We start from the raw sequence: 27,531 nt of genomic DNA, 5'->3' as shown, positions 1-27,531 counted from the left end.
TGACAGTGTAGTGTTTCACAGTCGTGAGAGAGAGAGAGAGAGAGAGAGAGAGAGAGAGAGAGAGAGAGAGAGAGAGAGAGAGAGAGAGAGAGAGAGAGAGAGAGAGAGAAGATTGTGGTTGAAATATGTTAAGGAGGCAGAAGGACCGTATGTAGGGCGGGAGAAATTGTTTCTTGGAAAGTTCCGGTCATGACGGTCGAGGACCTCACGTTTGGCCTTGACTACACCAGGATCATTCCCACCGGACCTTCATCAACCTTAGTGGTGTACACTGAAATCCTTTGCGTAAAGGCTGGGAAGAAAAACCTTTCGAGGCAGGAGGTTAATAAGTCGAAAAGTTGTACCTAGATGAAATGGAGGGGGAAGTTTTCTAAGCCTGGATGATAAGATAACTTGAGCTCGGTGGCTCAAGAGTTGGAAGACATGACTCACGAGGCATGCAGCAGCTGCCTTTTGCATTACAGTAGCTTCAGAGTTGACAAAACTCTTGGTTTATAAGGCATGCCATCAGCGTTTTTATACTACAGTCGTGCAATACAGTTTTTTTGTGCCACAATGATGTAGAAACGATGGTAGAAACAGTCGTTAGAAACTTGATAGGAGAGACAGTCTTGGACAGCTGGGTTTCAGTGGGAAGATCAAGGAAGGATCCAGGACGATGGTGTGTGCAAATGGGAGGTTGGATCTGACACGGTGGATGTTGCATGGCTTAGGAGCAGCGGTGGTAGAAGTGGGATGGCTCATCGTCGCTTCATGATGGCCCAGAAGTCTCTCCTGGGAGCCAGCCAGCCTTCCTCGACCAGTGGTATCATTCCCGCGGCTGGAGAAACACTGCTTAAGCGACACTCCCAGACATTTGTGTGATCTAAAGTGAAGGAAATATACAACCGAGTGTAAAGAGTCGTGTGAGCTCCCTATCGTCCATTGCTATGTGTGAGATAGAGAGCGTGTGTTGATGGACCGAGTGCCAGCAATCCATTTGCAGTTCAGGGAGGAAGGAAAGACAGCATTCAGGGCTAAGGGAGATGCGGCGAAGGTGGACGTGACAGTGTTAGCTTACCGTGTCCTCATCATGAACCATCCCGATACGAAGGTTGTGGTTCACCTTTAGGTGGTGGTCGTCCACATACATGGTAGTTGTGGCTACTGACATGATACTGCTGACACTGACCTGGTGAGGTAATGGAGAGGCAGTGCCTGCTACCCTGATACTACTGACACTGACCTGGTGAGGTAATGGAGAGGCAGTGCCTGCTACCCTGATACTACCGACACTGACCTGGTGAGGTAATGGCGAGGCAGTGCCAGCTTCTTTGATACTACTGACACTGACCTAGTGAGGTAAAGATGAGACAGTACCTGGTGCCCTGGTGCTACTGACGCTGACCTGGTGAGGTAACGGAGAGGCAGTGCCAGCTGCTATGACACTGGTGACACTAACCCCACGGTAAAAGCAACTGTATGTGCCATGCAGCTGCTAACCTGATATCGCGGACGCTGATCTCCACTTTCTACTGCTGACACTGGCTCGCATATGACCCAGCTTTATCCTTACCGGGGTCGTCGAGAGAGTGTAGAGCACCGGGTTAACGGCTGCGTTGAGCGGGAGGACGAACACAGCGATCCAGGAGAACACCTGTGGTACAGAGGACACAGTGGTCTTAGCTCACTCACCTACCAGTTGATGTGATGGTCTGTGTTGCTGTTTGACATAAGTCGTGAAATCCAATATGGGATCTTTATCATAATTTGGGTTGCTAAGGCTTTTTGTTGTTTTTTTTCTCATCTCTCTCTCTCTCTCTCTCTCTCTCTCTCTCTCTCTCTCTCTCTCTCTCTCTCTCTCTCTCTCTCTCTCTCTCTCCTTACGACTGAATACGACGGCATATCTAGAGTTATTAATATTCTCTCTTATGTTCTCTGATTTTCTCAGTATATCAACACCAGTTGTCCAAAGTTATTCATTTCTTTTTTTCAATCAAGTTTTCGTCTTCATATTAACATCATCAGAATCTATAAGTATGAGAAAAAACTGCGTCACAAAACCAGAACATGGTACGTAAAATGCAAATAAGATATATAAGAAAACACACTCGGAAAAAACAAAATACATAGCATATAAAAGTAAGGGAAAACATTGAAAGCGAAACAAATTAATAATATCATAAAGGGTTGTATAAGTTACAGTCTGAATACATGATATGGAAACAGCAATATAGAAAAACTTACAGTTGAGGTAGAACAATATCAAACGAGGTAGGAATATAGAAAGTCCATCACTAAACACACTAAGTTCGGCCATGTGACACCTTTATTGTCCGGATGTGGAGATGAGGTCAGGTTGGGCTCGTCTGATTCTCTCTGACCTTCTCAACCCAGGACCGGGTTGGTCAGTGCCGCGTTCCTCCTGTCCAGAATTGGCGGATTGGATAGCTTGTGTTTTTTCTGTGTTTCCTCAACTGTAAATTTTTCTATATTTTTCTTTACATATATTCCATTTAGATTGTAACTCACACTCCCTTTTATCATATTTTTAATTTGCTTCGCTTTTGGTGTTTTTCCTTACTTTTGTGCGCTATTTACTGTTTTTTTTCCGGGTGTGTTTTTTTTATTTATATCTTCAGTGCCTTTTACTTATCATATCCAAGGTCTCTGACGCAGTTTTATTACTTTTATGTAGATTCCTGATGATGCCTCTGTGAAGGCGAAAGTTTGATTAAAGTAAAAGAAAAGATTTGGAGAACTGTTGTTTGATCACCCATCCACCTAATGGTAGGATAATAATGAGAAAATTAGAGAACATGAGAAAGAAGATTAATAACTCTACATACATATGTATATATATAGGGGATAGGGGAGAAAGAATACTTGCCACGTATTCCCTGCGTGTCGTAGAAGGCGACTAAAAGGGGAGGGAGCGGGGGGCTGGAAATCCTCCCCACTCGTTTTTTTTTCTTTTGATTCTCCAAAAGAAGGAACAGAGAGGGGGGCCAGGTGAAGATATACCCTCAAAGGCCCAGCCCTCTGTTCTTAACGCTACCTCGCTAACGCGGGAAATGGCGAATAGCATGAAAGAAAGAATAAAGATATATACATATATATATATATATATATATATATATATATATATATATATATATATATATATATATATATATATATATATCCGTACTTGCTTGCCCTCGTCCATTCTCGGCGCCACCCCGCCTCACAGGAAACAGCACAGGCAACCCCTGGGTGAGCGAGGTAACGCCAGGAAACAGACTAAGTAAGGCCACATCCACTCACATACAGACACGAGCATCCACGTGAAGGAGGTTGTGTGGGAGGTTGGTGGCATGTTGTGTGGTGAGGGACCTGATGTGATGATGAAGAAAGTTATTGAGGAGACGCCTCACCTTGGGTGGGATGGTGACGCCGCAGAGGGAGGCGATGCCCAGGAATATAATGGGCAGCCAGCAGGCGGCGTCTGTAGCCACAATGAGCGTCATCCTCCTTGCCATGCCAGCGTCACCGGCCCGGGCCTCGGCGCCCATCCGTGCTGCCGTGTGGGTGTCCCGCGCTGCCAGGTACATGAGCACGTAGCTCACGGCGATCACCCCAAATGATAGCAAGTTCAGTACTGGGAAAACACAGAGAGTTGTGATCTCATGAGACGTACGTACAACTGTGGCAAAGAAAACGGTTGCTTAAAGATATATATAGAGCGTTGTGGGTAAATAAACATAAAGGGGAAAAAGATCATTTTAATTCACAAGCCTGTGGATTATGGGGTAAGATTGGAGTTCACAACTGTGTGGGTTTTGGGGTAAATTCCAGTTCACAACTGTGTGGGTTATGGGGTAAATTCCAGTTCACAACTGTGTGGGTTATGAGGTATGTTTCTAGTTCATAGTACTATGGGTCATGGGATTAAAAATCTAGCTTATAACTCTATGGGTTATGGGGTGATATTCCAGGTCACAACTTTGTGGGTAATGGGTTGAGATTCAAGTTCACAACTCTGTGGGTTATGGGGTAAGATAACAGTCCACAACACTACGCGTAATGGGATTAAGAATCTAGTTCTTAACCCTTTGGTTTATGGGGTGAGATTCCAGTTCATAACCCAGTGGATTATATGGTAAGATCCAGTTCACAACTCTCTAAGTTATATAGTATGATCTTAGCTCACATCTCTGTGGGTTATGGTCATCACTGAGTGGCGGGCGGGTAATGCACAGAAGTGTCAATATATCTTCCTAATGACTCACATCTTCATACCAGTTCATGATACGGGACACTGACGTTATCTTCTAAGTAAGCTAAAGACGGTTTTGAATGTATATGATCACTTTTCAAGACAACGACAAACATGTTCAGTTTGAGACCTCACTAATCTTCCCTACCCCACCTTGATCATAACATCAACAATATTACCTAGTGCAGGAAGCTATTCTAGAATACCTTCCTTAGGATTTGGAATAACTTAGAGAAACCTAACTAGAGGCTTGTGAGGGATTTGGAATAACTTAGAGAAACCTAGCTAGAGGCTTGTGAGGGATTTGGAATAACTTGGAGAAACCTAGCTAGAGGCTTGTGAGGGATTTGGAATTACTTGGAGAAACCTAGCTAGAGGCTTGTGAGGGATTTGGAATAACTTGGAGAAACCTAGCTAGAGGCTTGCGAGGGATTTGGAATAACTTAGAGGCTTGTAGAGGCTGGTGAGAGAGGATACCTTAGGATTTAGAATAACCTAGAGGCTGGTGAGGGAGGTTTACAAAGTTGGCAAACTAGAAAAGGAGCAGGACGACCTGGGATGAGAACAAGTGACGTTTAGTATCACTGACTCACCAAGGAAGACGACTGAGGAAGAACTGGATGCCCGAGGAACAGATCTGGTTATGGTTAAGTGACGTTTAGTCTCACTGACTCACCGAGGAAGATGAAGACTGCGTACTCCCAGCCACTCGGCTTCTCGTTGGTGATGTGCAGCGCCAGGCAGACGCCCGAGCGGCCGTAGAAGTTACTGAAGTAGTCGAGGTAAGTGAGGGGAAGGCCGGAGAGGATGGCCACCAGCACCCACACTCCAGCCATCACCATCCGGATCACGTTGCTCTCCATCCGCCGCACGCCGAAGGGGAACTTGATGACGAAGAGACGATCCACTGTGATGACTAGGGGAGCGGCAGAAGCGGCAATAGAAGGGACAACAGTAACGGTAAGGGATCAAGAAGTATCAACAACAGTACAATATACGGAAGAAGTAGAAACAACAGTAACATTAAACGTAAAAGGTTTCTGAACATCTCTAACCTATGACTTATTGTCTGATGATATGGTTTTCCTCACTGGCGATCAAAGCCTGGTGGTTAACGTTCCTATCTACCACGTAAAAGGTCCCTGGTTCAATGAATCCTTGCTGTTGAAAGGCATTCTGTGTTCTATGAAAGAGCCCGTTCATATGCGTTATGTTCGTTGAATAAAGTGCATATGAACGCGAACCTCCATAGAATATACAAACCTCCAGCAGCAAGGATCGAACCCGGGACCCCTGTGCAAGAGGCAGGAATGTTACCGCTAGGCTATGGGCCTGGCTAATAGGAAATATCTATTCGAATACTATATATATATATATATATATATATATATATATATATATATATATATATATATATATATATATATATATATATATATATATATATATATATATATATATATATATATATATATGATAATCACTCTAGTCCGTGATGAAAGTTATGAAGGTGAAATCGCACTTCAGTAGGAGTTCATATAATTCTATTCAACGTAATATTTCTATACATGTGGCACAACATGTTTCGCGGAGACAGTCCACCTCGTCAGGCATACCAGGACTTAGCAAAGTTATATAACCCAATATCACACTGGAGTACCGCCCTCTAACTCCAATCAGTACAGTCCAACCACTGTGATCCGCTTAGTCTGGCAGTAACCGTTGTAGAGTGATTAAAAAGGGGTCACGTGGCGGGGGTTGACCTGGGTAGCTGGGTGTGTCTTGAACAACTTCTTTTATATTTTCGTGTTATGACAGTCTTCTCAAAGTGATTTGGTTAATGCTAGGTTGGGTTTTAAAGTTACCTGGGGACAAATTAGAGTTCTAAGATAACACCTTACTTTAACCTTATCCTCTGAGCACATAAGATACACTTTCATCTAAGATAACACCTTACTTTAACCTTATCCTCTGAGCACATAAGATACACTTTCATCTAAGATAACACTCTAACCTTATCCCCTGAGTATATAGCGCATCCAGTCTATCTGTTAAAGGAAACATTCACCCTCCAGCCTCAACTTGAGGCAGAAACTAAACATCTGCTCTGTGTAAGGGCACCTTACCCGTCAAGGTGAAGACTGAGAGCTCGGAGGAGAAGGTGCTGATGAAGCCAGCTAGCTGGCAGAGCGAAGACGTCCTCCAGGAGAGCTCGTAAGCAGCGTACACCCCGCGGTACTGTAAGTCCACCACTGCCACGATGATTAGGTAAACTCCCATCAAGAAGTCGCCCACACCAAGGTTCACAATCAGGAACGAGTGCATCTGGTGGGCAAAAAAAGGGGAAAAAAGTTCTATTAGAAAGATGGAAAGTTTTTTTTTTTTTTCGAAGAAGTCAGTGTGTTAGAGAGGTTATACGAATGACAGAGATGTTGGCGCCAAATGTTATGATAACAATAGTTATGGAAGTTCTGTTGTACAAAAGTTAGATACAGGTGAGCTTTCTCTGATCTGGCTAAGACTCTGTCCTTTCAAGAGGAGGGTTTGTGTCTACGCTCACCTCGACCCTTCACAGCCTTTCTGATATTTGTATGTGTCCACCATCATGGTCTTCTTGTTCCTGCCATCACCAAGAGCCTCCTCCTCTATATGTATGGCCACCAAGTTGATCTTTATCGTGTTGGCAACTGAGTGTGCAGACGGGCTGCTGAGGTTTCTCGTTAGCTCTGGAGATATTTCACGGCCACCATTTGTACTCCACCTTGAATGGTTGATGGTAGTTTCTTCCTCAATTGTTTCATAGCCTTCCACCTGTCACAGGATACCGCCAAGGAGACCCCTCCATCTACATTAGGATACCACAGGGTCTCTCCACCTGTGTGGAGACTATCGTGGCCCTCCACTTGTGCATAGTCACACATGCGTATGATCCACCACATTTAGGTGGCCACCATCACGGTTCATGGCCCTCCGCCCATGTGTGGCTTTCATTAAGGCCCTAAACCTGTGTGAGCCTACTTTGGCCCGCTACCTGAGTTTGGCCATCGCCATGGCCCCCAGTCATGTGTGGCCATTACTATGATCCTCCGCATTCATGTGTGGCCAACACCCTGGCCTTCTACGTGTGGGCCTCCTACAGGCTGTCTAACCTAGACACAACTCACCTTGTTACCGCTGGAGTAGAGCCTCCTCCAGAGGATGACGAAGGAGTTACCAAGGAGAGCTATGAGCCCGAGGATCCAGATGCACACACGAAGTACCAGGTTAGACATGAGGTCTTCACAGGAGGAGAACTCGTCACCCTCAGGGAGGCACTTCTCGACGTGGCGCGCCAGGCAACACAGTCGCCACTCGTCTGTCTCCCTGCCGAGGAGGGAGCTTAGCTGGGGGAGCGGAGGCGGGGCGGGATAGTTATGTATATGGACACATGATGTGTAGGTGGGGGAGTTGCCAGGGAGTACGTTAAGGGGAAAGTCTTAGAGTATAAAAAGCTGTGCCATTTAAGCTCCAGTACAGGGACGTTACATTTCGTAAGAAGGGATGTCTTAGAAAGCTTCAAGAAGGGAATGGGGACCAAGAATTCGAGGTTTTAGGGAGGAAGATGAAGGGAGAAATGGAAGCTGATGTATTTGTTCAAAGTTAGGGAGATATATGGAGGCCCAGCTGCGAATAATTCATGACCCTCCGGATGGTTATGGGCTGAAACGGCTGTGGATGTTCAAGTAAATAATGTGGGGTCGAAGAGAGTCCCCATGCCTCGTCTTCAGTCATAGATCTCATATACAGGAAAATGATACTGATTTTGTTTTAGGTTCTTCTCGAGAAGAAACCGACCGTTTTAGAAAAATGATGTAATCATTTTCATTTGGCGTGTGAAAGGTACGCAAGTTAGATATTCAAGAAAAAAATGTCTTAACAACCAAGTCTAGAATGAGCAAACGCTCTGATATGATTTTTGGTTATGAATAAATAGAACAAAGAAAGACACATTTTTATCAACTGTTAGCGCATACTTTAACTTTCTTTGTATACTAACACAAAACCATGAGTCTACTGAGGTAGTGCCAGGAAACAGACGAAGAAAGACAAATCCGCTCACATACTTACATATATATATATATATATATATATATATATATATATATATATATATATATATATATATATATATATATATATATATATATGTGTGTGTGTGTGTATACTTACATATACATATAAACAAAGTGCATATGAACGCGCACCTTCATAAAACATACAAACCTCCAACAGCCAGGATCGAACCCGGGACCCCTGGCTGTTGGAGGTTTGTATGTCGTATGAAGGTGCGCGTTCATATGCACTTTATTCGTATTCATATACCTCCGCGTAGTACAGTTAGGTTCGGTAAAATGCTATCTGCTGGCTGAGTGAGCCTGATGGGAAATGACCGGTTTAGACCCCGTTGCTCACCAACGTGAGACGAAGGGTATTCGAGTAGATTGTATTCGAATAGTCATTTTTCTATTAATGGCGATCATAGCCTAGCAGTAGCGCTCCCGCCTGTTGCACAGGGGTCCCGGGTTCGATCCTGGCTGTTGGTGGTTTGTATGTTCTGTGATATATATGCATGAATACCTATACATATGCATACACATTCATATACACATGTTCATATTCATGCTTGCCCTCATCCATTCTCGACGCCAACCCGCCACATAGGATACAACACAAAATGCATGAAGGAAAAAACAGAAAGATGTCATATACATTCTCTTCTACTACCAGACACCTGATTGTGTGTGTGTGTGTTTATAGCTAAATAGGCAAATGAAGTAGATAACGGGTTATTGAATAAGGCAGCCATTCGACAGAAAATGCACGGTTGAGGCAGTACAAATTAATACAGAAGTGGAAGGTCATAATGGCAACTAGTTAACTAATAATACAAGAGCATGAGATACAGATGGGTTGAATATCTCCACACTTTGGATATGCACGTAAGCGAGCTACATTTACATAGCCAGTTTGGCAGACATATGACCATGTTTACAGAGTAAATAATATGGTTTATACGTGTGCATGTGTGTGAGCGTGTGTGTGTGTGTGTGTGTGTGTGTGTGTGTATAGCTGGGAGGCATGGTAATGAGTTATATTGCTGGGGGTGTGTGTGTCAGGTGGGCAGCACGTCCAGGGTCGTCGCAGTGAGCTACATATTCAGGGGTTTGTGGCAAGTGAGTCCATATCAAGTGTCGCTGGATATCCAGAGGTGGTGGCAGGGGGGAGGAGAGAGAGAGAGAGGGAGTGGAACACCTACTCACAGGTGGCGGAGCCTCGGTATATGGTGGAACATCTTGTCACTCAGCACTTCGATGGCGTTGTGCGTCAGGACCCTGTAGGAGGCAAGACCAAGTTAAGTCTTCGGCAGCCATTGTCTCATACGGTCTTATAACATGTAGCCTTTATTGTGGGGAAGTTTTTACGGAGAGAAGGAACGTTTTTTGGCAGAACTCTTAGGTGCTGATGATAGATTAGTTGACGGGACTTTAAATGCTTTCATGTTTTGTGTAAGAAGTTCTTCCTGACTGCAACCTATCTATCTATCTATCTATCTATCTATATATATATATGTACAAAGTGCATATGAACGCGCACCTTCATAGAACATACAAAGCTCCAACAGCCAGGATCGAACCCGGGACCCTTGTGCAACAGGCGGGAGCGCTACCGCTAGGCTGCGATCGTAGCATAGTGGTAACGCTCCCGCCTGTTGCACAGGGGTCCCGGGTTCGATCCCGGCTGTTGGAAGTTTGTATGATATATATATATATATATATATATATATATATATATATATATATATAACCTGCCAACTGTGTTATATACCAGTGGGAATAACTTACAATTTCTTGAGGTTGCGAAGACCACTGAAGGCTGCGTCATCCAGGTGCGTCAGCAGGTTATGAGAGAGCGTCCTGTAATCATCTTAATGTGTTAACAAAGTCACTTCACCATCTGTATATACAATAGTATCTATATAGAATATGTCACTGTCATATTGTTCTCAATAAGACGGGGCCGGCCTGGCGTAAGCCTGTCTAGAGACTTAATGACTTAATTGGTTCCCTTGTCTACTGACACACGTTCTACCACATCGAGGTTTGGACGAGGTGATGTAGGGATGCAACGCAAGAATGGTTGGTGTGACCCGCATTGGTCTGGGGAGTGTAGCTTGAGATGGACGTATGAGTCGTTTAGATGATGCTTAAGACAGAGTTGGGAAGACGGTTGTTTAATGTTTGCCGGATAAATCTATGTGTGTGTGAATTTGTTATTGTTACGTTTCTTGGGGGAAAGGGGGTGAACTGTGAACAAAATTTGCTGAACTGGTTATATATATATATATATATATATATATATATATCCTTTTTCCTTTCAAACTATTCGTCATTTCCCGCGTTAGCGAGGTAGCGTTAAGAACAGAGGACTGGGCCTCTGAGGGAATATCCTCACCTGGGCCTCTTCACTGTTCCTTCTTTTGGAAAATTGAAAGAAAAAAAAAGAAAAAAGAAAAAAACGAGAGGGGAGGATTTCCAGCCCCCCGCTCCCTCCCCTTCTAGTCGCCTTCCACGACACGCAGGGAATACGTGGGAAGTATTCTTTCTCCCCTATCCCCAGGGATGATATATATATATATATATATATATATATATATATATATATATATATATATATATATATATATATATATAAGATGATTACACTAGTCCGTAATGATAGTATGGTGGTGAAACCGCACTTCAGTAGTTCATACAACTCTATTGAACATGTAATTTTTCTATACATGTGGCACGACATGTTTCGTATAGACAACCCACCTCATCAGGTGTCAGTACTTAACAAAGATGTCTATATCCCAACATCACACTTGGATCCCGCCGTCCAGTACCAGTCTCTACACACAAACCACTGTCCGCTTTTGTCTGATCGTAACCGTTGTAAGGGAGAGTGATTTAGGGGGGTCACGTGGCGGGGGTTGGCCTGGGTGTGTCATGAACAACTTTTTTTTTAATGTTTTCGTGTTTTGTCAATTCTCTCATAATGATTGGGTTAATGCTTTGGGGACAAATTAAAGTTCTTAGTATTAGCAATTAAGACAAATTCAATGACGTTACGTGTGGCATAATCAGCAGAGGGATATAGAATAACGGGATTTTCAAGATGTATGGAGGTGATCATTTTCATGACATTGTTTAGCGATCGCATTTTTTTGTGGTCATCCCTACGTCATGCATCGTCATGCAGTAACAATATACATACACACTATAATGACCCGGCAAGCATTAAACAATCTCAACTCAGTCTTCAGCACCATCCTAACGACAAATACGTCCATTTGAAGCCTCACTCCCCAGATTAATGCAGGGCATACTTCTCCGTACACGCCCTGTACATCACCCGTGAACTCATAGGAAGGTATATATATATATACATATATATATATATATATATACGAACAAAGTGCATATGAACGCGCACCTTCATAGAACATACAAACCTCCAACAGCCAGGACCGAACCCGGGACCCTAGTGCAACAGGCGGGAGCGCTACCGCTAGGCTATGATCGCAGCCTAGCGGTAGCGCTCCCGCCTGTTGCACAGGGGTCCCGGGTTCGATCCTGGCTGTTGGAGGTTTGTATGTCATATATATATATATATATATATATATATATATACTTATACATATATACAAATAGATATATGAGTTAGTATGAACTCTCAAAGCATCAGAGAGAGAGAGAGAGAGAGAGAGAGAAATGGAGACGTCAACAAGTAAGGGAGAACTTACAGTGTGGTGAGATTCCGTAACCCCACAAAAGCTCGGGGCGAGATATGATTAAGGCGCTGGTGGCTCAGGTCCCTGTGGAAACAAAGGAATACGATCACTCATCTTCATCAGTTGATCTACGTGCACAATATGCCTAAACTCAAGCACCTTATTGTGCAATCAGGACCATCACAAACATTTAGGATTAACCATATTTCATTTTGGTAAGATTATCATTACGGTCATTATAATTTATATCCGACATCCACCTCCGGTTCCCCTTCACAGGATGAGCCAACTGTACATCATCATCGTGTGTACTGAGAGCAGATGAATCTTTCAAGAGAGGGCGGGTTCTGTGTCGCGCATACTAAGTCACATTTTCAGTCATAGATCATCAAACCGTAGTGACATCTTCGTCAAGTAGTTTCCTTGATAATTTCGTTATCAGTCTCGCCCCCTGAGAGTGGATCAGAAATATATGCCCTTGTATGACTTTGTGAGGAACAGCAATGATCACCACATCATTTAACCAACAAAACTTTTTTTAAGAAGGTCCTTGACTTTATCTATTGACCCAACATTTTATACAAACATCTCACCACTTGCCAGCTAACGTCTGGCCATCATCAGCCACCCTGACCAGGAAGGCACTGAGAGAAAGGCAAGATCGCAAAACTAATACTAAGGAGAGTAACAGATTCAACAATGGATGGTCGTATATATATTCAGACCTGGTTGTTAATCATCGCTACTGTTCCTTACTGAAATAATAGATGGCTTTGGACGACCCATACTCGTGGCGGATTGGGCCCAAGACACTGGGGCTTTCATCACACTTAAGTCGTTCGTATCAAAAGAATAGGCAACTAGTCAGACAGTGAAGCACCCCGAACCCTGTCTCACAAAACCCAGGTGAGTCTTCCGTGGTCGCCTCTCTCTGCGGAAAACAATTCAACACAAACATTTGTTTGTATGTCCTGGTTAATGGCTTTGTCGATGAGTTTCTCTGCTCACATAAGATCCTTATCATCAGTTTTATATTTTCTTGCTCCTCTACCTGTGGGCAGAAGCACCTAGAATATGACAAGATTTTATCCACATCTCGGGACCGACCAAGGAGGGAGAATGTGAATTTCCATGCATGACCTCAGGTCAAAGGTCATGTTCAAAAGGGAGAATCATGAAGCAACCATTGATCTCTCGTGACACAACAACATGATGCATTCGATTGTTTACTTATGCCATGTGGGGTGGTAATAGCAACAGACTAATGCTATAGAAGGCCCTTAGTACGGATGCACTCGACCTTGCTGCCTTGACCTTGTGACCCACATGACCTTTGAAATACAGTGGCTCTTGTGGTAAGGAGGTACTTATCATCCGTCTCTCAGATTCTATATTGGATGACGTCGTCCTACTACAGTTTGATTTGTACTCACAGATAAACAGACCCACAGACAAATGGGGCCCAGCCCACAAGTGTAGAACTCCCTCCCCACACAGTACAAACAGGTAGTTACAACTGGGAATTACTGAAGGCTCTGTGTCCATAGGGATGAATGGACATCTTGCATGGAGTAGGTCAAATGTTCTCTACAGATATGGAAGCCTCAGATTTCCCGCCATTGGACCAATCACACTGGCACAAGTACCACCGCACCAGAGGGCCAACTCTAAATGTAACCAGCTGGCATAACATAATTCTAAATAGTAGCATTAACTCAAAAGATGTTATAACATATGTAACTTATACATTCCCAGCTAATATATCTCACGGTGCGCTCAGAAAGGGGTTTTGATACTGTGAAAACAGATCATACGAAGGAGAAATGAGAAGGTGGTGATATAATGATACTAGGAGGGAAGGAGATAATGACTCTGTTATAACGTCAGTTGTCGTCCAGACGTGTGGAGGAGGGGTTTTAACATCCTCCACTTCCTCACAGAAATAAAGTTAAGTGGTTCTATTATCTTGGTGGGTATGGTTGTGGTATCATGCACCAGCCACCGTGGAGAAATATAGCGAAAACTTACCTACAATCAACAAAAACTATACAGGTAGTGAGGGTGCATGTAGAGGACGAAGAAAGATCAGCTAAACTTTGGGCAAAAGAAGGAATACTTACAGTGTGGGGAGAACACGCAGGCCGTAGAAGGCGACAGGACCCAGCGAGGTGATCTGGTTACCGTTGAGGTGCCTGGAACAACAGTAGAGTTACTGGTAGGCTGGACGTGGCTTGAGTGGTCAACACAAGGTACTGGAAGGTGAAGGGTAGCGTCAGTACAGGAGTGTGGCAGTGCGGGTTTGACACATGTAGGGCAATAGGTGGTCACACGTACTGCAGGGGTCTGCTAAAAGTTCCATAGAAGTCTGACATGAGTATAGTCTGACACAGCTCGAACAATAGTCTAACACAGATACTGCATTAATTAGACACAAGAATGCGGTATCCATTATACACACACACACACACACACACACACACACACACACACACACACATACATACTATATATATATATATATATATATATATATATATATATATATATATATATATATATATATATATATATATATATATATACATATATATATATATATATATTTTTTTTTTTTTGCTTTGTCGCTGTCTCCCGCGTTTGCGAGGTAGCGCAAGGAAACAGACGAAAGAAGTGGCCCAACCCACCCCCATACACATGTATATATATACGTCCACACACGCAAATATACATACCTACACAGCTTTCCATGGTTTACCCCAGACGCTTCACATGCCCTGATTCAATCCACTGACAGCACGTCAACCTCGGTATACCACATCGATCCAATTCACTCTATTCCTTGCCCTCCTTTCACCCTCCTGCATGTTCAGGCCTCGATCACACAAAATCTTTTTCACTCCATCTTTCCACCTCCAATTTGATCTCCCACTTCTCCTCGTTCCCTCCACCTCCGACACATATATCCTCTTGGTCAATCTTTCCTCACTCATTCTCTCCATGTGCCCAAACCATTTCAAAACACCCTCTTCTGCTCTCTCGACCACGCTCTTTTTATTTCCACACATCTCTCTTACCCTTACGTTACTTACTCGATCAAACCACCTCACACCACACATTGTCCTCAAACATCTCATTTCCAGCACATCCATCCTCCTGCGCACAACTCTATCCATAGCCCACGCCTCGCAACCATACAACATTGTTGGAACCACTATTCCTTCAAACATACCCATTTTTGCTTTCCGAGATAATGTTCTCGACTTCCACACATTTTTCAAGGCTCCCAGGATTTTCGCCCCCTCCCCCACCCTATGATCCATTTCCGCTTCCATGGTTCCATCCGCTGCCAGATCCACTCCCAGATATCTAAAACACTTTACTTCCTCCAGTTTTTCTCCATTCAAACTTACCTCCCAATTGACTTGACCCTCAACCCTACTGTACCTAATTACCTTGCTCTTATTCACATTTACTCTTAACTTTCTTCTTTCACACACTTTACCAAACTCAGTCACCAGCTTCTGCAGTTTCTCACATGAATCAGCCACCAGCGCTGTATCATCAGCGAAGAACAACTGACTCACTTCCCAAGCTCTCTCATCCCCAACAGACTGCATACTTGCCCCTCTTTCCAAAATAGTGGGTAGCGGGATGAAGAAGTAAAGGAACACCTTTTATATATATAAATATATATATATATATATATATATATATATATATATATATATATATATATATATATATATATATATATATATATATATATATATATATATATATATATATATATATACGTATATATATATGTTTTGGAAAAAAAATTCCATGTTTGGCGAGGTGGCGATGGGAATGAATAAAGGCAGACAGTGTGAATTGTGTGCATGGGTATATATGTATGTGTCTGTGTGTGTATATATATGTGTACATTGAGATGTATAGGTATGTATATTTGAGTGTGTGGACGTGTATGTATATACATGTGTATGGGGGTGGGTTGAGCCATTTCTTTCGTCTGCTTCCTTGCGCTGCCTCGCAAACGCGAGAGACAGCGACAAAGCAAAATAAAAAAAAATATATATATATTTTATCCCTGGGGATAGGGGAGAAAGAATACTTCCCACGTATTCCCTGCGTGTCGTAGAAGGCGACTAAAAGGGGAGGGAGCGGGGGACTGGAAATCCTCCCCTCTCGTTTTTTTTGGTTTTCCAAGGGAAGGAACAGAGAACGGGGCCGGGTGAGGATATTCCCTCAGAGGCCCAGTCCTCTGTTCTTAACGCTACCTCGCTATCGCGAGAAATGGCGAATAGTATGAAAGAAAGAATAATATATACATATATATATATATATATATATATATATATATATATATATATATATATATATATATATATATATATATATATATATATATATATACATATATATATATATATGTATATATTTTTTTTTTCTTTTTTTTTTTTTTCATACTATTCGCCATTTCCCGCATTAGAGAGGTAGCGCTGAGAACAGAGGACTGGACCTTTGAGGGAATATCCTCACCTGGCCCCCTTCTCTGTTCCCTCTTTTTTTGGAAAAAAAAAAAAAAAAAAAAAAAAAAAAAAAGCGAGAGGGGAGGATTTCCAGCCCCCCGCTCCCTCCCCTTTTAGTCGCCTTCTACGACACGCAGGGAATACGTGGGAAGTATTCTTTCTCCCCTATTCCCCGTGGACTCATAGGAATATATATATATATATATATATATATATATATATATATATATATATATATATATATATATATATATATATATATATATATATATATATATATATATATTCCTATGAGTCCACGGGGAAAATGAAACACGAAAAGTTGCCAAGTGCACTTTCGTGTAATAATCACATCATCAGGGGAGACACAAGAGAGGAATATAACAGTCAGTTGATATACATCGAAGAGACGAAGCTAGGACGCCATTTGGTAAACATGCGGGAAATCGTGAGTACATTGGTAAGAGTGAGTGCAAAACTTAAGATAAATAGGATAAGTAAATGATTTTTTTTTTTTTTTTAACTAAAAAAAACTTTTCTTTCCATTTTATCTATTGTAACTTGTCTTCTAGTCCAACATAAAAAGAAAGATGTCCGAATTATGGACTTGATATTGATATATGTATGGACCATATATCATTATCTAGTACAAAAAAAATATTGATAATGGTGCTGAGGCAGCCTCTCCTTTCACCTCTTCAACAATCTTCGGCATCTTTGGCGATAACACCAAGTTGTTCTATCAGGTCGTGAAGGGAAGGTCGGTTTTCGGGATGCTCCTGCTTGGCAAAAACCTGGAGCACGATCAGATGAAGACGTATGTTCAGGTCGAGCACCTCCTTCACGACTTTGGCAATGACCTCACCAAATGAATAGACGTCGCTTGCTCGGGTAGAGGGCTTTCCTTCGTACAACTCGGGTGCATACCAGGGCCGTCTAGTGCCTGTTTTGCCGGAGGGCCAGAGGGCTTGTCCAAGCCTGGTGCTGAGGCCGAAGTCAATGATGTGGATGTCATCCTTGGAAACGCCCACAGTTATATTGTTCAATTTGAGATCATTGTGAGCGAAACCCTTCTCGTGGATTTCGTCAAGTTTCTGGGCCACGAGGATGAGCGTCTGGATCACTTCCTGCTGCGTGCATGTCTCGATGTACCGGTCGCAAGTCTGGCCAGTGTAGGTCATGATCACCCTGGCAGGCACCAGGCTGAGTCCATGGATCTCGGGGGCTCCTCCAGCTCCTGCTAGTTCACGCTGAATCCTAATTTCTCTGAGCAATCCGGGAATGTTTTCTCTCCTCAGAAGAGTTTTCATAACCATTGGCTGACCATTAAAGCGAACCATTTCCACGCTTCCGTTCCCTCCCTCCCCCAGAGACCTTAAGCGTCGCACGACATCGTGCCCTGGACGCACGGCGAGATCACGTTCATCTTCAGTGAGGAGACGTGCGTATTCATCTGCCTGGTCGATTTCAAAGAAGGAGATGGAACTGAACGGGTCGCTGCTTGGCTGTCCAGGAGAGACTATGGGTGTTTCGGGAGATACCTTCCCCAACCCGTCCACCACTTCGACAATGATGAATTTGTGGTCAGCGCACATCTTGATATAACTAAGTGCAAGAACTCACCCCCTCACATAGGCTTATATCCCAGAAGATGAATTATAGTTAACAAGACATGTAGTGAAGGTTTATTTTCCGAGAAAATAGCGAAGATCAGCGTGTAGTGAACATGGTCGATCGTGTCGAGTGTATTGCAGACGAGGGTTGCAGTAAAGAATAGGGGGGCTATTGTAGTGAGACTGTAGAGAAAATGAAGGTGTGGCGAAGATAAAGTGTGTTGTGAAAATGAAGTGGTCTAGTGTAGGTGAGAGCGTAGAGTTGATGAGAGTGTAGTGATTTTAGTGTGTACTGAAGATGAAAGGGGCTATTGCATATGTGAGTGTAGAGAAGATGAAGGTGTAGTGAAGATAAGGTTTGTGCTGAATATGAGGGGGGCTAATGTAGGTGAGAGTGCAGTGATGTTAGTGTGTACTGAAGGTGAAGGGGGCTATTGTATGTGCGAGTGTAGAGATGAAGGTGTAGTGAAGATAAGGTGTGTGCTGAATATGAGGGGGGGCTAATGTAGGTGAGAGTGCAGTGATGTTAGTGTGTACTGAAGATGAAGGGGGCTATTGCATATGCGAGTGTAGAGAAGATGAAGGTGTAGTGAAGATAAGGTGTGCGCTGAATATGAGGGAGGGGAAGGGGGCTAATGCAGGTGAGAGTGTAGAGATGATAAGCGTGTAGTGGAGTGTGTAGTGAAGATAAATGGGGTTAGTGTAGGTGAGAGTGAAGAGATGATAACGGTGTATTGAAGATAAAGTGTGCAGTGAAGATGAAGGGGGCTATTGTATGCGCGAGTGTAGAGAAGATGAAGGTGTAGTGAAGATAAGGTGTGCAATGAATATGAGGGAGGGGGGGGGGGCTAATGCAGGTGAGAGTGTAGAGGTGATGAGCGTGTAGTGGAGTGTGTAGTGAAGATGAATGGGGTTAGTGTAGGTGAGAGTGAAGAGATGATAAGGGTGTATTGAAGATAAAGTGTGTAGTGAAGATGAAGGTGTAGTGAAGATAAGGTGTGCGCTGAATATGAGGGAAGGGGGGGGGGGGGGGGGCTAATGCAGGTGAGAGTGTTGAGGTGATGAGCGTATAGTGGAATGTGTAGTGAAGATGAATGGGGTTAGTGTAGGTGAGAGTGAAGAGATGATAAGGGTGTATTGAAGATAAAGTGTGTAGGGAAGATGAGAGTACAGTGAAGAGTAAGTGTGTAGTGAAGATGAAGGAGTTTAGTTTAGGTGAGAGTAGTGCTACCGCTTCTTTAGCTCCAGTCATATCACCAACTACTGACTTTTAGTCCGGAGACACTTCCAAACCAATCTTCTCATTTACACTTGAGCTGAAAGTCTTCATCCATTCCTGTCGCTACTCCGCCCCACAAGAAACAGCATCGTTACCCCCTGCTTCCGCGGGTTAGCGCCGGGAAAACAGACAAAAAAGGCCCCATTCGTTCACATTCAGTCTCTAGCTGTCATGCGTAATGCACCGAAACCACAGTTCCCTATCAGCATCTAGGCCCTACAGATCTTTCCTTCGCTTACCCGAAACCTTTCACATGCCCTGATTTAGTTCATTGACGGCACGTCCACCCCGGTTTACTACATCGTTCCAATTCACTCTATTCCTTGCACGTCTCTCACCCTCCTGTATATTCAACTCATAATCATTTTCACTCCATTCTTCTACTCCCGCTTCTCCTTGTTTCCTCCACCTCTGAAATATATATTCTCTTTGTCAATCTTCCCTCACTCATTTTGTCCATATGTCCAAACAATTTCAATACCCCCTCCTTCTGCTCTCTCAACTTCACGCATTTTATTTCCAAGCATCTCTCTTACCCTTTCATTATTTACTCGATCAAACCACCTGACACCACATACTGTCTTTAAACATGTCATTTCCAACACATGTACCCTCCTCCGCACAAACCTATCTATAACCCATGCCTCGTAATCATATAACATTGTTGGAAACACTATTTTTCATACATAGCCATCTTTGCTCTTCAAGGATAACGTTATCCCCTTCCATACATTCTTTATCCTTGGTAAAATCTTTTAACTGCTTTTAGCAACTTTCCACATCATATACTTTTAAGACCTTCCACAAAGCATCTCTATCAACCTCATCATATGCCTTCTTCAGGTCCATAAATGCTACATACAAGTCCATCTTTCTATTTTTCACAGACATTCTTCACAATAAACACCTGCTCCACATATCCTCTACCACTTCTGAAAACACAGTGCTCTTCCCCAGTCTGATTCTCTACATCCCTTCACCCTTTCAGTCAATATCCTCCCATATGATTTCCCAGGAATACTCAACAAACTTATGCCTCTGCAGTTTGAACACTTACCTTGATCCCCTTTGCCTTTGTACAATGGCACTATGCATGCATTCTGCCGATCTTCAGGCAGTTCACCATAATCCATACATACCATGAACATCCTTACCAACGGATGAACAGCATGGTCACCCCCTCTTTTAATAGTTTCTACTACAATACCATCCAAACCCGCCGTCTTGCCGGATTTCATCTTCCGCAAAGCTTTCACTACCTCTTCTCTTTTAACCTCTCGCTGAGCCTTTAGCGGTTATCTTTCTCCTTGGTACAATGATAATCATGTGGGAAGTCATGGGTACACTACTAATGGTGAGAGGGGCACTGGTACGTTGATAATACGTTGTAGAGGTACCATAAGGTTCTTAGAGTGTCCACAGACTGTAGGGGTATCGAGAGGAGGTGACTGAATGTACCCATAGGTTGTGGAGGTAGCAAAAGGTTTTATAGTGTATAAGACTCGTCGTCCTGCGTTATTGTGGGAGGTACTCACAGCGTCCGGAGGTTGTGGAGGCCGTCAAATGCCCCTTCCATCAAGCTGGTGAGGTTATTTTCGCTCAGGACTAGTATGCGGAGTTGCCAGAGGTTGCTGAAGGTCCCGTTCTTAATGTGTTGGATGTGGTTCCTCGAGAGATCGCTGTGGTGGAGAGAAAACGTAATCAGTGGTGCTCGAGGAGGTGGCGTGAGGTTACCTACTTACCTAACTACCTACCTACCTACCTACCTCCTTACCTACCTACCTATCTACCTACAGGAGAGAGAGAGAGAGAGAGAGAGAGAGAGAGAGAGAGAGAGAGAGAGAGAGAGAGAGAGAGAGAGAGAGAGAGAGAGAGAGAGAGAGAGAGAATCGCATGATACAAAGAACGTGAATACAAATAACAGAGAAGCTATTGGACTTCATCGAAGCCATCCGTTTGAGGGACTGAGGACCTCTTCAAGTTCCCCACCTCGAAGCAGAGGAAGGACTGTTCCCCCCTTCACTTGGGGCCCACATCCGCGTCGCTCGTACACGTCCCTGGGCCCCTTACCAGACCCGAGTTCAGTTCTCATCCACTATTTCATATTCCGTCATGTGATTTCACATTGCTGAGCGCTTCAACGTGCCCTGAAAAGTAGGTCCCCCTGACCCCACACTTTGCAATCAATGGTTACTTTCTTTAATACCCTTACCCTAGTTAATGATAACCAAACAATTTGGAAACCGTATTGTGATCTCTTCTTGAACGAGTCTATTGTCTTGGCAGATACTTTCAACAGACTGCGCCTCAGTGTAGTTTTTACATCATCTTTATTTAGAAATATTACTCTTTATCACCTTGACGTCTCACTTTAAGGTTTAGCCCATTCTTTGTACAAACACGATGCCTGTGTACTTTAAAGGGAGTTTTATATCAACGTTATCGGGTTTTTTTTTGAAGACTTGTATCATGCAGCCATGGTAGAAAAATTGGTTTTAATTCTTTCCAATTTTGCCTCATACTGGTGGCAGTAATCTCACTCAAGGCCACTTCTGGTCCGATACATCATACTCAAAGGTTGTTACCACATACACAAAGGCCTGGTACCACACACCTAAGGCCTGGTGTTGCATACCGGAGGCCTGTTACCTCATACTTAAGGCCTTGTACCACAGACTCAAGGCCTGGTACTTCATAAACAAGGCCTGGTAACGCATACCCAAGGACTGTTACCTCATACTTAAGGCCTGGTAACGCACACTCGAGGCTTGGTACCTCATAAGCAAGGCCTGTTACCTCATACTCAAGGCTTGGTACCGCATACCCAAGGCCTGTTACCTCATACTCAAGACATGGTACCGCATACTCGAGGCCTAGCACCATATACTTAAGACCTGATACCTCATACTCAAGGCCTGGTATTCCATACTCTTACTTAAGAATTTATGAGGGGTCAGTAGGGCCTCATATGTTTCACTGGGAGAGGTTGTGGCATCGGATCGTAACATTTTGATTACTCTTTGAGCAGCGACTGTTCTCAACTCGCAAGAAGTGAGATCATCACAGATAATAAGTTCAAGATCCTATTCTCGTATAACCCTAAGATCCTTGTCCAGTCGTCCCTCAGAAAATCACATTTGTATCCTTACTTTTCGGCTTTCACCTTTAAACTGTCTTACTTTATACTCGTCTACAGTGAATTTTATTTGCTACTTATTGAACCTAAAGTTAATAGTTCATCTAAGTCGTTTTGGAAATTTTCTAAAATCATTTTCGCTTAACAACGCACTACAGGTTTTCGTATGTTCATTTCTTTTAGACATTTTGGTATCTAGACCGAGTTCCAGCTCGTCTATGGACATTATAAAAAGAAATGGGAAAAGTAATGAGCCTTGTGGTAGGCCAGTAGTTTAAAAGTGTCTGAGGACTGGCGAAACGATAGTGTGGCGTCATTGTACAAAGGCAAGGGGAGCAAAGGTGAGCGTTCGAATTGCACACGTATAAGTTATTTGAGTGTACTTGTTATGCTTTGTGGTAGCTAAGAGGGCAGTGGCATGCACACAGCATTACACTGAGGAGGAGCAATATGGCTTCTGGAATGGTAACGTGACTACGCAACAGAGGGAGCATAACACTATATTAAACTGAGACCAAAAAATGCTATTGCAAATTCTTTCTTCACGGTTAAAGAGTCTCTTCCTTGTGAAGTGGGGAACAGATACTGTTGCTGATGGAGTGGTGGGTCGATCTAGTATGCATGAGAATATGTGTTCATGTCCTCATATTTCTCTTTCAGTGTCTCATCTAAGTCTTCCATTCCCGGAACACTCGCTTTTATTTCATCCTCAGTAGCGCTCTGTTATCTCCTTGGTTTCGGTATTCATTGCTTTAGACTCTTCCCTCCCTGCTTCTTCCTTACCGCCAATCTATTCAACGTTGTTTCTCCTTCCCACAACTCCCTCACCATCACCCCAACTCCACAGCTGCTCTCTCTCTCTCTCTCTCTCTCTCTCTCTCTCTCTCTCTCTCTCTCTCTCTCTCTCTCTCTCTCTCTCTCTCTCTCTCTCTCTCTCTCTCTCTCTCTCTCTCTCTCACGCACACACAAAATAAGAGAAGGCTCCAATAATTTCTCCCCCACCACGAATCCTTCGCAAATACAACCCACGCAATTACCTGCCTCTCCCCATCATTTCCCTCCCTTACTTCTGTTTCCCTCACCAGCACTACCTCCTGCTCAGGAATATTCCACAGTGTTTCCCCGATCTTCCCGCAAGCTACTTGCTCCCTGTTCCCCACTCTTCCAACCACCGCTCCTTCCTACTACCAGCGCTACTCCCTTATCACTCGCTTCCCATCACTTCTCGCTCCTTAAACATCCCTTCTCCACTATTCTTTCCTCCTATCCTCGCTACCCATCTTGTCATACTACCTCCTCATAGGTACTTGATCACCACTACGTTTATTTCCCCAAGACTCCCTTGCTACAGCTACCATCCTCTTGTAAACACCTCATATATACACACCACTACTTCTCTCTCTCTCTCTCTCTCTCTCTCTCTCTCTCTCTCTCTCTCTCTCTCTCTCTCTCTCTCTCTCTCTCTCTCTCTCTCTCTCTCTCTCTCTTCCCTTCCTATGAATAGCCTTTTCCCCCTAAACGCCCCACCTACAAACACCCTTCCCTTTAAAAAAAATAAACCCTCTCCCCCACAGCAAACACCCTCTTCCTTCTAGACACACTCCCAGTCAGCATCTCCTCCACAACACACCTGCCTCACATGCATCTTCTCACTGTCACACACACACACTCTATAAACACACTGTCCCCTACAGCAAGCCCCTCCCTATCGCTCATTTCCTATTGCCACTCATGAACAGTGAAATCCTTCCCCATCCTACGTAATATCTTTTCTTTCTTTTCTTTTTCTTTCAAACTATCCGCCATTTCCCGCGTTAGCAAGGTAGCGTTAAGAACAGGACTGGGCCTCTGAGGGAATATTCCACACAATATCACAGTGTACAAGACACACGTAAGGCACAGATCTCCCCAGAGAAGAAATTCTGCCGTGGTCGAACTGAAATTGGGAATAATTTATAGGATTATCTTTCCATCATTTCTTTCCCTGTGAAGTTTATGGGTTGTTGAACCCGCGAGTCGGTACGAGATTTTTTTCCTTTTATGACGTATATTTTGATCTTAGTTTATCCTCCTGCTTCAAGATCCCAACCCACGTGCGTGCAGAATAGGTGCACGTGCGTGGCGCACACACAGCAACAGGTAATGTTCCTACAGGTGTATGTATGATAACACATTATGCAAGACGATTTTTCCCAGTGCTCCTTCAGGTGTACGTATGATAACACATTATGCAAGATGATGTCCCAATGCTCCTTCCGTTGTACGTATGATACCACATTATGCAAGGTGATGTTCCCAATGCGTCTTCAGGTGTACGTATGATACCACATTATGCAAGGTGATGTTCTCAATGCTCCTTCAGGTGTACGTATGATAACACATTATGCAAGATGATTTTTCTCAGTGCTCCTTCAGGTGTACGTATGATATCACATTATGGAAGATGATGTTCCTATGTCATCCTCCTTCAAGCAGTGAATACGTTTTCTTCCTGAGTGGGGTGCCTATTGTATATCACTCCAGCTGCCTCTGTATGACATCGAAGTCGCCCTGAACAACCCCTTCCGGCAGGTGATCCGCTGAGACATGGCTCCGGGAGTTTGTTTACCTCCCGCCTGCAGCAGCTGAGGAGACGCACGCGGTTCCGGGAGCTGTTTACCTCCCGCCTGCAGCAGCTGAGGAGACGCACGCGGCTCTGGAGCTGTTTACCTCCCGCCTGCAGCAGCTGAGGAGACCTCCTCGCTCTGCAGCCGTTTGATTCCTTCCTGCCACAGGATCTGAAGGAACACCGTGAGCGAAGAGTCGCTTCTCTGAGTCTGTATCATCATCAGCTTAAAGAAAAGAGCATAGCGCCATTGAGGAGCTCTTCATCCCAGTGGAGCTTACCATAACCCAGCTCCTGCTTGGGGCGCAACCTCAGAGCTGCAGAAACCCTGTAGAGAGGGTCAGAGGGTCATATACCAGTAGATAACGAAGGAACGCAATGCCTACGTACCATTTTGGCTCTTTCAACACAGTTTATGATCGGAGAAGACCTCAGAAACATCAAGATCAGTGCTGAGAGAGCTAAGCAAGCAAACAGAGGACTTACGGAAAGATATCTATAGCTTCTATAAGTAGCTCGTCGGTATAGAGAGTTTAAGAGGATATATTCATCTTATGATTAGATATTCATCATTAGGAAAGATGTCTGCTATACTGTTCATTTCTAGAAATTTCATTACACACTGTGTTGATTTGACTGCATATCAAATGCATTAGTTTATTAGACACTTGTTTATCGATAATTACATCATTGGAAAGTATACAGGATGATCCCATACTCCCAGAAGGCAAGATTAAGTCCTGTGATCTATAATGAAAAGTATTCAATTCTCAGTACGTGATAGATAGAAGTAAGAGAATTTGATTCTCCTACCCGACACTGCACCGGTGCAACCCTTCCAGCTAGTCAGTAACGCGTTACCCTTAGCGTTAACATTCGTCACGTCATCACCTTCAGACGCCAAATAAGCAGCCTTTCCCTCCCGTTACAATTCCTCGTGCTCTGTTGTGTTACTAGACGACATGCATCAAGTTACATCATAATGGTCCAAGTTCTTTATCAACGATAAGTCATACAGCGCCTCCCCCCCAAAAAAAAAGGCTTTCTTCATCTATGATAGAATATGGGCAATTAATTTACCCCCCAACCCCTGGTTTATGACGAGAGTTTCCTATTATAGCTAGGTCTTACCCATCCCTCACTAGTCTTCATATCTAAAGCCTTTCAGCTGACCTACCTGCCTTACGTCTGAGAGCCTCCGCCATAAAGTTCTGAACTTCCTGACATCACGAGTGAAGTTTTCTGTCGCAACTTCCCAACAATACACGAATTTTTCAGTCTCCAATTCCTTGCCACGTATCCACGGCAGGTTCTCGACTTTTAGAAGACCATTTCGACCCTTTTTCTGGATCGTATTGAAGCATGATATACCATAACGGTGCAGTTGTCGATAACTGTGGATATCTGACGAAGGGAGGGACTACCTGGGTCTTCAAGAGAGTCTGGTGCATGATGGTTCCACTCCTCCCACAAGGATGTCAGTTCAGGTACTTTGATATCGAAGTTTACGAAGAACTGGGAAATATCTAACAGCAGCTGACACCACAAGGTGGAGGAGGAGACGCGACCGCTGAAGCTGTTGCTAATATCCAGGGAAATATATCCGACGCCTCCTGCACCTTGAGGGAATCAAAGTTTGGGTTGAAAATATTAAACGCATGACGTAAGTTTCCGGTGGCTCAACAAAGAATGACGTCACAGGGTTTTTGGGTATTCTAGAATGTCCTTAGAAGTTGAAATGTTGAGAAATACACCTTTCCTTGCACGCTTTGATATAAATCTAATATAAATCAAATGTTCTTACTGACAGATACGCCTTTCCTTGAAGACTTTGATATAAATCATTTGTGGAAAAGGAAAGCCACGATATACTCCCTCAGATTCCATATTGATTTTGCTCCGAGTGAAGCTTTCGCTCATATTTTCCACCTTGGGTAGGAAATTGCTTGGCCCTTATCTTGAGTTTAATATACGGGCTGATGGGGTGGTCATGTACATGCAGGTTTTCCCTGGTCCATCCCCTAACACTAGGCTGCTGCTCCCTGGGAAGAAACAGGTTTTGCCTCAGTGTGTTAAGAGTTAACACGCTACTAGCTCTTGTTGCTGAGACACGAACTCGAGAGTCCTCGTCTGCCACCCACCGACTCCTCCCCTTACATTCCACCTCAGGTTGTGGCCACATTATGTGGGCGAGGGAGGTCGACGGCTCTCGGGAATCTATTCTTCGAGTGTAGTAGTCTTCATCGACAGAGGGTTCATGACTTGAGCTTCAGTGTGTCAAAAGTTCGCCTTGAGGTCGTCGAATGACGCGAG

The 27,531-nt window shown here is 43.8% G+C and overlaps 1 protein-coding gene across 1 annotated transcript in view; it reads right to left on the bottom strand.

Moving 5' to 3' along the window:
- Positions 1–27,531, bottom strand: part of LOC139759015 (G-protein coupled receptor GRL101-like) — a 100,183-nt gene that overhangs the window by 14,225 nt on the left and 58,427 nt on the right. Inside the window, exons 15-24 of the mRNA XM_071680902.1 lie at positions 21,013–21,156; positions 14,174–14,245; positions 12,066–12,137; positions 10,120–10,191; positions 9,538–9,609; positions 7,402–7,600; positions 6,364–6,562; positions 4,914–5,153; positions 3,396–3,619; positions 1,483–1,636 (exon numbers count right to left, since the gene is read on the bottom strand). Of these exons, the coding sequence (XP_071537003.1) occupies positions 1,483–1,636; positions 3,396–3,619; positions 4,914–5,153; positions 6,364–6,562; positions 7,402–7,600; positions 9,538–9,609; positions 10,120–10,191; positions 12,066–12,137; positions 14,174–14,245; positions 21,013–21,156 (1,448 nt within the window). The remainder of the gene's footprint in view (positions 1–1,482; positions 1,637–3,395; positions 3,620–4,913; positions 5,154–6,363; positions 6,563–7,401; positions 7,601–9,537; positions 9,610–10,119; positions 10,192–12,065; positions 12,138–14,173; positions 14,246–21,012; positions 21,157–27,531) is intronic.

This window comes from Panulirus ornatus, chromosome 32 (assembly GCF_036320965.1).
Source record: "Panulirus ornatus isolate Po-2019 chromosome 32, ASM3632096v1, whole genome shotgun sequence".
Classification (NCBI taxonomy): Eukaryota; Metazoa; Arthropoda; class Malacostraca; order Decapoda; family Palinuridae; genus Panulirus; species Panulirus ornatus.
Note: the sequence above shows the minus strand (reverse complement) of the source record. Positions and strands in the feature narration are given on the sequence as shown.